Source organism: Neophocaena asiaeorientalis, unplaced genomic scaffold (genome assembly GCF_003031525.2).
Source record: "Neophocaena asiaeorientalis asiaeorientalis breed wild unplaced genomic scaffold, Neophocaena_asiaeorientalis_V1.1 scaffold46, whole genome shotgun sequence".
Lineage (NCBI taxonomy): Eukaryota > Metazoa > Chordata > Mammalia > Artiodactyla > Phocoenidae > Neophocaena > Neophocaena asiaeorientalis.
Genome location: NW_020175393.1, coordinates 10703732 through 10715938, shown reverse-complemented (window position 1 = coordinate 10715938; position 12207 = coordinate 10703732). Strand labels below are relative to the sequence as shown.

General features: G+C 38.1%; 1 protein-coding gene across 1 annotated transcript in view; it reads right to left on the bottom strand.

Moving 5' to 3' along the window:
* The window catches only part of CDC5L (cell division cycle 5 like), a 42840-nt gene that overhangs the window by 12298 nt on the left and 18335 nt on the right, over positions 1-12207 (bottom strand). The window contains exons 9-14 of the mRNA XM_024766053.1: positions 11510-11658; positions 9384-9546; positions 7199-7363; positions 5848-5928; positions 4482-4724; positions 1685-1882 (exon numbers count right to left, since the gene is read on the bottom strand). Coding sequence (XP_024621821.1) covers positions 1685-1882; positions 4482-4724; positions 5848-5928; positions 7199-7363; positions 9384-9546; positions 11510-11658 — 999 coding nt within the window. The remainder of the gene's footprint in view (positions 1-1684; positions 1883-4481; positions 4725-5847; positions 5929-7198; positions 7364-9383; positions 9547-11509; positions 11659-12207) is intronic.

The following is a 12207-nucleotide window of genomic DNA, read 5'->3' as shown; positions in this document are numbered from 1 at the left end:
CTTCAGACTGTTTTATGAATATTCTTCCAAAATCACCAATCCTTCAGCAAAAATAGTTCAACAGAAGATTTCAGTTCCTGGTACTGAACTGAACAAAGAGAACCACATGTTTTTAATGGTTGCTCATAAACGACCCAAATAAATCTCCAAAAGAACAGCAGTGGTTCTCTCTGTATTTTTCCCTTCAAAACTCACAAGACCAATTCAACATAGAAATAAAAATTACTGTACTTTATGGCACCACTCACTTTGTGACACATTTATTTGCTGTCATGAAAGTTAGTGCCTCAACAAAGTAAATGAGATTTAGGGAAAAACTTTTTTTTATATTTTAAATAGCACAAAATGTCCTTACCACTTGAGGAAGAAAGAGTTTACCCACCTCAAATGAGATTTTCAAACTAAGTGAGAGACCTAAGTATTTATGTATAAGTGTTACAGGAAGCTTTCCAAATAGCTTTCCAATCAATTATGATGCTGACCTTAGATCAGAATTACACTGCTAACTACCACTTATAAGAAATGAAGCCTGCGTAACAGAAAATATAACTTAAATTTAACCACTGATGTTCTTTTTTAGTTTCCCTGACTGTGAATTAAAACACAGAGCAACAGCACACCCTGCTGGAAGTTAGTAACACAGCTAGAGGAACCAGCAGCACTGGATTTGCTAAAATTTCACCCAAGATGAGAATTACTTCAGAAAGTCTGATTTCCCACTAAATGATAAAAGATGTGCACAGGCATTACCATTAGTGTCTATACATGTGACCTTAAAGGTAAAATCAAAAATGCTTATTTTAACAGGATATCGCTTTTTCCAGTTCATTTCCCTAGCCCCACACAGCCCCAAACACCCCTAAGTGATTTTACTATTTTTTTATTTTAACCCCAAATAAAAATATTTCCAAATCTACCTTCTGCAGAGAAACTGGTAATCACATAAGCGGAATTTGAGGCCACTTTGATTGCCTGAAGCACCCCTTTCTCCTTCCCATCCCAAGATATCCTGGCCTCAGAAACATCCCTGAAGACCACCATTAAGAATTCACAAGGCAGCCTAGCGGTCTGTGAACCACAATTTACATACCATTGGCAAAATGCATACACAGATTCTGGAATTCAAAACATGCAGACTACATTAAGAAACCACATGCCATGAAACTCCCATCTAGTATGTTTCAACATTTTCATAGACATGAAAAAATCACAGAAGCCATTGTCTGGATAATCCAGCTCAGTGCTCTCTCTGTAACAAACTGACAGGAATCCGAGGATGAGCAGAAAGGTACCAAAGTTCTGTAAGTGTGCCCTTCTGGCTACAGAAAGAAAGCTCCCTGGTACACTGAGAGCCCCCCTAGAGAAAACTGCATTGCTCTTGTAGCACTGCTCTACACTCTTCTGAGTGACCAGTGTTCACTTCTTGGCTCTTTGCCCCCACATCTAGAAGGTTCTGATTGACCTGTGGTCAACTTGGAGGGCACTCTTCATCACAAAGGCCAGCAGCTCTGAAAACCCAATGAAGAAGGCCAAGGAAGATCAAACACTTCAGTGTAGTTTTTCCTCAAGAAATTCGAAAACAATTACCTTAGATCTATTTTTCTGAAGTTGTCTCCAGTGGTATTATCTGGTTCATTATTTCAATCAAAGTACATTTAAATTAGAATTTTAAAAGGATACCAACCTCAAGCCTCTTTTCCAGTGACTCAATTCTGTCCTTTTTGCTAGCTAGGTTGGCCCGTGTGTAGCGGCTCTGCCCAGGAAGATATAAAACTTGACTGTAGCATTCTTCCCACACCTGGTTATAAGCTTCACTTGAGAGTTCTCCGTGGCTCATACCTTGTTTTACCACTTCCATCTCCTGTACCAGAACATCCTGGGCCTGTTCACAATAATAAAAATAAGCTTGAGTACTAGAGATGCCTGCCATCAACAGAAAGAAAAGACTAGTTTTTACTCCTCTGGGCAAAGACAATGAGCTCTGGTTAACTGTTTTTTTGGAAGGGGGTTATAATACCTAAGCAAAATTAATTAAGAAGCCTAGAAGTCAATGCAGGTTGATCTGAAAAGCCAAGCATCCATGTATCATCCCTGATAATGTAAACGTCCTTTGCCTTCACTCATTAAAATAGCAGCTACCATTTCTCAGATACCTACTATGTGCCAGGAACAGAACTGAAAAGTTTTACCTACTTTATCTCCAAACAGCACACCACCCTTACAAAGCAGTCACCGTTAACCTCACTTTAAAGCTGATGAAACTAACGCTTAGCGAGGTTAAACCACTTGTTCAAAAATACAACACTAGTAAGCGGACAAGGCAAGGTCACACCCAAGCCAATGCTTGGGCACCAACGCGTGCGGGTTCGCCTCCCACTCTACCATCCCCCGCTATACTCTGGACTTCCCAGTATGGTGAAGGGGAAGTAGGCGTTTTTTTGACACCTGCCTTTTTTCTCATCTGAAAGAATGCCCCTGCCATTGTCAGAGAATAAGACTGGAGGCACAAATCAAATCATGATGGATCACAGACCAGCTTCTGTTCACTAGAAAAGATACGGTTTAAGATGACAGAATGGGGATGGAGTTGGACAAGCCTGGGCTCCAATCACAGATTCAGCATTGAAGTAGCTATCTGAACTTGCTGAACTTCTGTGAGCCCATTTCTCACCTGTAGAGTGGAGATAATACCGAACATGTTTGTTATGAGAATTAAGTGACACAGTATACACAAAGAGCCAGCCCGACACCAGACACACAGACTCCATGAACATACCACATGAACTTTTTCCAGCCCTTTGCTTCATGGCTCATGAAAAACTGACAATTACTTTTTGTGCTTTATAGAAAGCTTTCAATCACTCCAGGAACATCAGAAAATAAACACAGGCCAAAATACATAAAGTCAAGATAAATAACCAGCATATGAAAAAATTTAAACAAAAAAATGGAAAATCAAGTCTCTAGAAGATAAAGAATGGATACTTTTAAACAATACCTCTTAGGGGAAATAATGGAAACAAACCAATTTTAACACACTTAATGAAAATCGGGCACTGTACCATCAGAGAAATGGTATTTTGCTCTGAAACTGTACACAGTAAAAATTTACAAATTCAGCTCTTATAATAATTAGGAGAGAGTACAGCTAAGTTCTATTTAAACCATCCCTAAAGAATCTGCTAAGTAAATAGCTGCTTCAAATTCTTCGGAACAAAGAGGACTATAGATAGATAAATAAAATATGGGAGGATATTTAAACTACTGTGTAATCGTTTCAAATAATTCCAAAGCACTACTTACATTATTATCAAAATATTTATTAGAATTTGTCCCTTATAGAATCTCTATTAGCAACAACGTGATCTTTATTTCAGGTTTCCATATATACAATAAATTTAGGAAAATTTATTTCCTAAATTCCATCTTCCCCTCATATTTTCACTCTAAAAAGAGGAAACTGTTCAAGCATCAAGTTCATTGTCTAATTCTCACCCGGTTCAGGAACTGAATGTGCCTGCCAAAGTGCAGGCACTCAAGAGGACAGCTTCCATGGCACTTACTAAAAGGCAGCAAGTCAAAATTACTCATGAATCAGGGGCAAACAAACACAAATCTAAACCCTCCTTCCTTTCTCTATCTTCTTTTTAAAAGTCCTATAATAAACATGTATCACGTATGCAATAAGAAAAAGAGAAAGTAAGAAAAAGAGAGGAGAGAGGGAAAGTGCAGGAGAGAAGACAGACAAAGGAACCTTACCGGTTTTCTCCCAAGTTAGCCCATTCTAACGGATGAGTCCATCTCTGCCCCTCAGGGCGAAAGACTAAAGAAAAAAGACTTTTAAGCTAATGACCACTCTGCTTCCAACCATGAAACTAACTCTATTATCTTATGCCACTGTACAGGTTTCTAGTCAAAATCACAGCTGTTTGCTCTGTCAAAGCAGAAAGAATAAAATGCATATGGAGGAAGAGGCAGGACAGACTTTAGACAAGAAAACATTTATTTCCTTATCCAAAAGGGTAGGGGGAAATCATGTCAGGGGAATGAATTCAGTGAATATTTCCTTTCTGTGAATAGGTGAAAGATTGAATCTGTAAATATTTTTAATATATTCTTGTCTTTTCATAGTATTCTAAATAAGTGAGGTTTAAGTATTAAAGGCATTCCACCCTATTCAGAGACAGCAGAGTTAAACACAGAAAATAGCAACTGTAGCAACTATCAATCAGGCATACACCCATGAGACAAGAACACCAGTGCCATCAAAGCAGTGTTTATCTGATAAAGGCCTGCCACTGAACACAGGAAGGGGTGAGGGGATGGTATGTCCTTTGCATAACACTTAATATGAATATTTATCTCTTAACCATATATTTCAGTTGCTTATGAACATCAATAAGGGAAAATGTTAATGTCTGTCCATGATATATGGTATCTAACAAATACTTAAGTCTTGAGACAGAAATATTCAATGATACCTTTTTCAGGTCTTCTTTGGAAAACTTTTCATAAGTGTTATGTTCCAGATAGGCAATGTGCTCTGCATTATTGGTACCAAATCCTATAGTTTTTCCTTTTTTATTTCCAGATGGTTCATAAGGGTGATGTAGAAGGTCATAATGAAGCATTGTGATCATTTCTTTTTTGATTAGTTCTTCACTTTTCTGTAAATCTGTCAGAGGTGGTTCTACATTTAAGGGTCTTAGAATAGTTTCATTTACCTAAAATTTTAAAACAAGTACAATTATTAAACATGTCACTGCAACATACTAATGTTATTAGTTCTACTAGCATGAACTAAATACAGGCACACCTTATTTTACCGGGCTTCACTTTACTGTGATTTGCAGGCAGTGTGTTTTTTCACAAACTGTAAGGCTGTGGCAACCCTGCGTTGAGCAAGTCTATTGGCACCATTTGTCCAACAGTATTTGCTCATTTTGTGTCTGTGTCACATTTTGGTAATTCTTGCAATATTTCAAAATTTTCATTACTATTCTATTTGTTATGGTGAGCTGTGATCTTTAATGTTACTACTGGAAAAAGATTACAACTCAGGCTCCGAAACTTAGATGATAATTAGCATTTTTTAGCTATCAAGTAGTTTTTAATTAAGTTACGTACTTTTTTTTCAGACATACTACTACTACACACTTGATAGACTACAGTTTAGTGTAAGCATAACTTTTACACGCACAAGGAAACCAAACAATTCGTGTGACTTGCTTTACTGCATGACATTCTCTTTACTACAGCGGCCTGGAACCAAACCTGCAATATCTCCGATGTATGCCTAAAGCAGTCTTACATTTTCAAAAGAAATTATTTTCCTTTATTCTTCAAAATTCTTATTTGGGGACTTCCCTGGTGGCTCAGTGGTTAAGAATCCGCCTGCCAATGTAGGAGACACGGGTTCGAGCCCTGGTCCAGGGAGATCCCCCAGGCCACAGAGCAACTAAACCCATGCACAACTCCTGAGCCTGTGCTCTAGAGCCTGCAAACCACAACTACTGAAGCCCGTGCACCTAGAGCCCATGCTCTGCAACAAGAGAAGCCACCACAATGAGAAGCCGGCGCACCACAACGAAGAGTAGCCCCCACTAGCTGCAGCTAGAGAAAGCCCGCATGCAGCAGCGAAGACCCAATGCAGCCAATCAATCAATCAATTTATTTTTAAAATTCGTATTTGTACCAGTGAAGCATTTCAAAGACTGGATCTGGGAACTGCTTTACTATATTCCAGAAAGTAGATGAAATGTCTTTTTATAGACTTTATAATATAAAAAACATCAATCACATAAAAAGAAACTTAAAACTTCCTAAGCCAGAAATTCTAATACTTACTTCTGATGGTCTTGGCAGATCTTTCTGGACAGCTTTGTGCATTCGTTTCATTTCCTTTACACGCTCTGCATCTCGTATGGCCTAAAAAATTATTTTAAAAACCATTTTTGCAGCTATACAGTATTTGACACATTTCAGTAAAGCTGAAAACACTTTAGTCTATAAGAATATGTATGTTCAAGAGCTAAAGCTGTAGGAATCTGTGTTAAGTTTGTAGAAAGGCAATATAAGGCCACTAAAATTAATCAGCCTATTCATTCTCCTATTACAGTAGAAACTAAGAACTTCCAACGTCTACCAGGAGCATTCTCCAGATTTACATGGCTCCCTCCATCAGATAATCATTCTTTTCTTGTCTAAATCAAATCCTAAATGTAGAGGGGATGCTTCCAATTATCCCTCCTGCAACACAACCTTTCCCTTCCACCTCAAAAGCTACTGATTTTTAATTTAAAAAGCCAGCCAATGAATGTGTTGTTTCCTGATTCTTAAATTATGAATAATGTGGGTTAACACATTAGAACTTCAAACCAGTTCTGAGAGTAAATGTAACTCAAAATAGCTAAGAGAACTAAACACATAAAGTATTATCATCTATTCCCCACCAAAAAGCACATTCATGTGGTTTCCCTCTAAAATGATTTCCATTGATGCCATTCTCACTCCAACCCTGGGAAATTATTCAGTTTCTAAAACCATCCTGAAATGGACTGCAGCAAGAATGTCTGAAGTGGGTCACATGATCTCAGTTTTAGTTCAAGTTTCACCAGTTTCCAGCCACAAGACCTGAGAAAGTTAACTTAATTCACCTGAGCCTGTTTCCTCATTTCTAAAACGAAGCTGACACCTATCCTACTTACATCACCTGGTTGTTATGCACAAATGAGAAAGTAATTAACTAGAAGATATATTAGTACAAGGTGTTACTAATTTTATTCTGACCCAGGCTACATATCCAAAGCCACATTTTTTATTAGTTTACACTGATGAAAAACCATTTACTCAACCAATGCAAGATGTACTTGTTTTTAAGACTGATAATAACATCTTTTCTTGGCTAGAGTGAAAGCAATGTCTAAAAGACTACTTATATGTATTTTAAAGAAGCATAATGAATTTGACAGAGGATATTTAAATGGCTATCCATATAATTATACATTTTAAGAATACCTATCAAGATACCTAAGTATCTTGAAGTATTTAAGAATACCTATCAATATACCTAAGTATATTATGAACTATGTGAGTGAATATTATTAATGATGTAAGTAATTTTCTTCAGTGTAATTTTTTTTAATACCGAAAAAACTTTTAAGTAGAGATCTTGAGACATGTAGCAGTCATCACCCACCTGCTTCCGTGCGTCCACATCGGCAGCATCTTCAATGTAAGTATCATCTATTTCACGGTCTTCCAGTTCCTTCTCGGCATTTTCTGGTAGAACAATTTCAAAGTCATTCTTAGGGGCAGGAAGGCCCAACAACCCTAAACGGAGGTGTTCACGAGATTCTCTTTCCTGTAGAAAAAAATTGGTCCTTCTCAATTCATACACATTAAAATATGCAACTAATATTGTGTAAGAGTTTCTAAAAAGTAATTAGCTTAATTTTAATTCTAGAAAAATGACCCCTAACTTCAGAGTTGAAACAAGATTTCGTTTAATTTCTATCTCCATTTCTTCCCTACCTTAAGACCAACCATAGGGCTTCCCTGGTGGCGCAGTGGTTAAGAATCCGCCTGCCAATGCAGGGGACACGGGTTCGAGCACTGGTTTGGGAAGATCCCACATGCCACAGAGCAACTAAGCCCATGTGCCGCAACTACTGAGCCTGCGCTCTAGAGCCCACAAGCCACAGCTACTGAAACCCGTGCGCCTAGAGCCTGTGCTCTGCAACAACAGAAGCCACTGCAATGAGAAGCCTGCGCACCACAATGAAGAGTAGCCCCTGCTAACCGCAACTAGAGAAAAGCCCACGTGCAGTAACGAAGACCCCAGCCAAAATAAATAAATTAATTAAATAAATAATTTATGAAAAAAAATGAAACCTTTAAAACAAAAACAAGGACAACTCATAAACTTTGATTTGTGGTCAACAAATTTACTCTGGGATAATCTAACAGAAGGTTTGAGAATTATCTCTGAAGGAGCAAAAAAAAAAAAAAAGTCCTTTAGGATTTCCATTTAAGGATTTCTGAAATTTAACAGCAAATGAAAAGAACAAGTTCAAAGGTAAATTTGTCCTTGGACTAATAAAACCTAACCTGAAAAGATGCCTGAATTTGTGTGTGTGTTTCTTTTCCATGCAAATACTAGATAATGTGAAAGCCAAAGAAAACAGTTCATACTTCCCAAGAGAAAGTGCCTGGTACCCAAGTTTTCCCCAGTCCATCCTCAGCTCACTTCTCTCATTCCCCACTGCTCCATTACACGTATGCTAGGTGGAAGGACCAGATGAGCTGCTATGACACAAACATGCTCCAGGTTCATTCATGTTAACGGCCTCCATCTGGGACAGCCCCCAACCCTCCTCTGAGCATACCTCCTCAATGAAGGTTTTCCTAGTACCCACCCAACAAATGTGATTATTTCTCTGGCCAGCCAAAGCATGTTGGTTTTCCTCAAAGGGCTTATTTTATTCATATATTACAATTATTTTTGGACCTGGTTTAGTACTGCCAATCTCTCCAGAGCATAAACTTCTTGAAGACAAAGGACATCTTTACTCAACTTTAGATTCCCTGAAGTGTCCAGATCCGTGCTTTGCACACATTAGATTCTTCATTTGTTTAATTCTTATGTAGCCACTCAGAGTTGGCATTACCTGATATCAATTTGGGCACTAAAAAAAATTCTCAAATAACCAAATCTATACATGAAGGTAGAATTAATTTGTAAACCAGAAGCAGACCATCATTGGAACTCATTTTTTTTAAAATTCTCACAATGATCTTCTGTGGCATAAATAAGAAGGCTCAACAGTGACGTAATAAAAGCAATAACGAGCAGAAACAAAACTATAACTCGTATAATTAGCTTTCTACATCACCTTGCAAAACATACAAAAGAAAACTTCACTAAGGTTAGCAACAAACATCAAATTAACGTGGCTTTGAGATCTAGACTGTCCTTCTAAAAGTGTAATGAAAACAGAGGAATCAGTGTTCAAAATCTAATTTATGAGGCATTCGAAACTCAAAACATTTTGCAGAACTAGGAAAAAAATTAAATGTACCATTCAAGAAGGTAAAGTATTAATTAGTAAATGATAAAAATTACAAAAGATATAAGGAGCATTACTATCAGCATAATCATTTCTGAAAAATATATTAAGAATAAGAAAAAGTAAGCAATAAGACCATAAGATTTCCCTTCTCAAACCCTACAAATCATGTTGCTTTTCTGGTGTCCGCAGGTGTACAGAATCTTAAGGTATATGCGATACGCACTGATAAGGGGAAAAATTTTAATTTGGTACCCATGAGATATTTTTTTTAAAACTTTTTTTAAAGAATACTAAAAGGGAATTGACATGTACCATCTGCTTCACATAAGAGGGATCACTGTAGTCTGCCATTCCATCCTCGGGATTAATGTTTAACTTGTCTCGAAGAGGCGTTCTACCCGGGGTGGAGTTAATAACTGGTTTGGGAGTTGTTCCACTCCGGGGAGTCAGGCCTTCAGATCCATGAGAAGGAGTTCTATAAAGACAGAAATTCCAATTAATGAAAGTGCCAATTTTATTTGGATTGTGCTTTCAAATGTTTTTCACATAAATTATTTTACAAGGAAAACAGAAAAGAAATAAAGATTCCAGAAATTCCATCTCCCTACCTGGTTTTTAGTTAGACCTCGAGGTTAAAATAAAGCTTTGGTTCAGCTAACTCAGTATTTACACAAAGTATATTTATCTTAATGACTTCAAATAAAGTCATTACATCTGATATTTTCTTACCTTATTAATAACTAGGTCCACCAAACGTTTTTCAACCTTTTTTTAAAATAAATTTATTTATTTTTATTTATTTATTTTTGGTTGCATTGGGTCTTCATTGCTGTGCACGAGCTTCCTCTAGTTGCGGTGGCTTCCCTTGTTGTAGAGCAACGGGCTCTAGGCATGCAGGCTTCAGTAGTTCTGGCACGTGGGCTCAGTAGTTGTGGCTCGTGGGCTCTAGAGCGCTGGCTCAGTAGTTGTGGCGCACGGGCTTAGTTGCTCTGCGGCTTGTGGGATCTTCCTGGACCAGGGATCTAATCCATGTCCCCTGCACTGGCAGGCGGATTCTTAACTACTGTGCCACCAGGGAAGTCCCACAACCTTTTCTTGACACATCAGGGTGGCTGAGAACACACAGTGGACAGACAGGTTGTCCACCACACTCAAGATCCCAAATGACTCCTTTCGAGTTCAGTATTTTCAACTTAACATTTGTCTCCTCCCTGCCTGTAGCTGTTGGCTATCACATCATCATCATCATAGATGTGCATACCTGAAGTACTTCCTTCCTCTATATTTTGTTTGGAAACCAAACACCAGGCTTTTAGAATCACATCTAAATATGAATAGCTCTGAGTCAGGTCTAAGAAACTCTCTAAGGAATAAAAGCCATAGACTTTGCACCTTATAGTTTAATTGTTCAAAGTCTTTTTTTTTTTTCTTTTTGGTTGATTACTTCCTGTATCTTGGCTGTGTTCCAGACAGGTGGTGCTGCCAGAGAGTTGTTCCCAGAGGTGAGGTGAGGTGTTACCATATAACACATGGTCCCTGCCCTCAATGAGCTTACAATCTAGTTGAGAAATGAGACACCCATGGGGAAAAAGGGATTAGGCTCTCTTGCAAGCCTTGCAATTAAATATTATATAAGGTTTTGGGTGCCAATGTTTCTTGATCCTGCTGTTACGTGCAATTGTAACAGTCTTCATATACTTAACAACCAGTAGGAGGACATATTTTAAAATTAAAAGTAAACCCTAAATATTTCTAACCTTAAAAGCTCAAATTCCATTTTAATACAAATTGCTTCTATAATGTTTGTATCTTAAAATTTTTTCTTTAAAAACAGTAGCTTAAAACAAAAGAAGTATAAACAAATACTGAATTCTGAACTCCAGTTAATGATATACACAACTAGGAAGCGTTTAGGGTGATATGGACTAATACCTGCAACTTGGAAATTATTAAAAATAAGACAGATTGATGGACGGATATGTGATTAAAGCAAACACTGTAAAATATTAACTGGAGAATTGGGTGGTGAGTATATGGATGCTTGCTTTACCATTCTTTCAACGTCTCTGAATGTTAGAAATTTTCATAATAAAATGTTGGGGGAAAAGCAACAGTAATACATACATAAAAAGGCTTAGAATTTTTATAAAATTCACCAAATCATCATTAACAACGGATTGATCTGCTCTTTTAAATCAGATTAAAAGTATTCAGAAACGAGGTGATAGCACCAGAAACCCTGAAAAAAAAAAGAAGCTCCATTTGGTATTTGACTATTTCCTGGATACTATAATGTTATTTGCTACTATGAGGAGAAATTAAAAAGCAAGTTAAACACTTATTTCCATTCTCTGCCAGCATTTCTAAAGCAAACATGTTGTCCAAGTCCTCGGATTCAAGTTTTTCTAAAGCAGAAAACAGTTATTTATTTACAATACCTGAATGGGGTAGAAAGAACTGTGTTTGGAGTCTGTACAACCTGCCGCTGTGGAGTCACACCTGAGAAGTCGCTCTCGTGCAAAGGGGTGTTAAGTCCACCTTTTAATGGGGTGTCCACGTTGGTCAGAGCCATGAGGTTTTGGGCTTCCTGATTAACAAGAAGGTAAAGAAGCACGTTTTAACAGTTTAGACAGGAGAGCAAATTCCTCTCTTCTTGTCCTACTACACAAATCTTGAAACAGGCAGAATTCTTATACATTTTTCTCAATGAAAACCAAGAGAGAAAACAAATACTGAGCTGTGGCAGAATTCAATACTTCCATTCCTTCTGTCAACCTAACATTAGCATGCCAGAAGTTCTGGAATAGGGCTTCCCTGGTAGTGCAGTGCTTAAGAATCTGCCTGCCAATGCAGGGGACACGGGTTCGAGCCCTGGCCTGGGAAGATCCCACATGCCGCAGAGCAACTAAGCCCATGCGCCACAACTACTGAGCCTGCGCCCTAGAGCCCACGAGCCACAACTACTGAGCCCATGTGTCACAACTACTGAAGCCCGTGCACCTAGAGCCCATGCTCCACAACAAGAGAAGCCACTGCAATGAGAAGCCCATGCACCACCATGAAGAGTAGCCCCCACTCGCTGCAACTAGAGAAAGCCCGCGCGCAGCAACGAAGACCAACGCAACAAATAAATAAA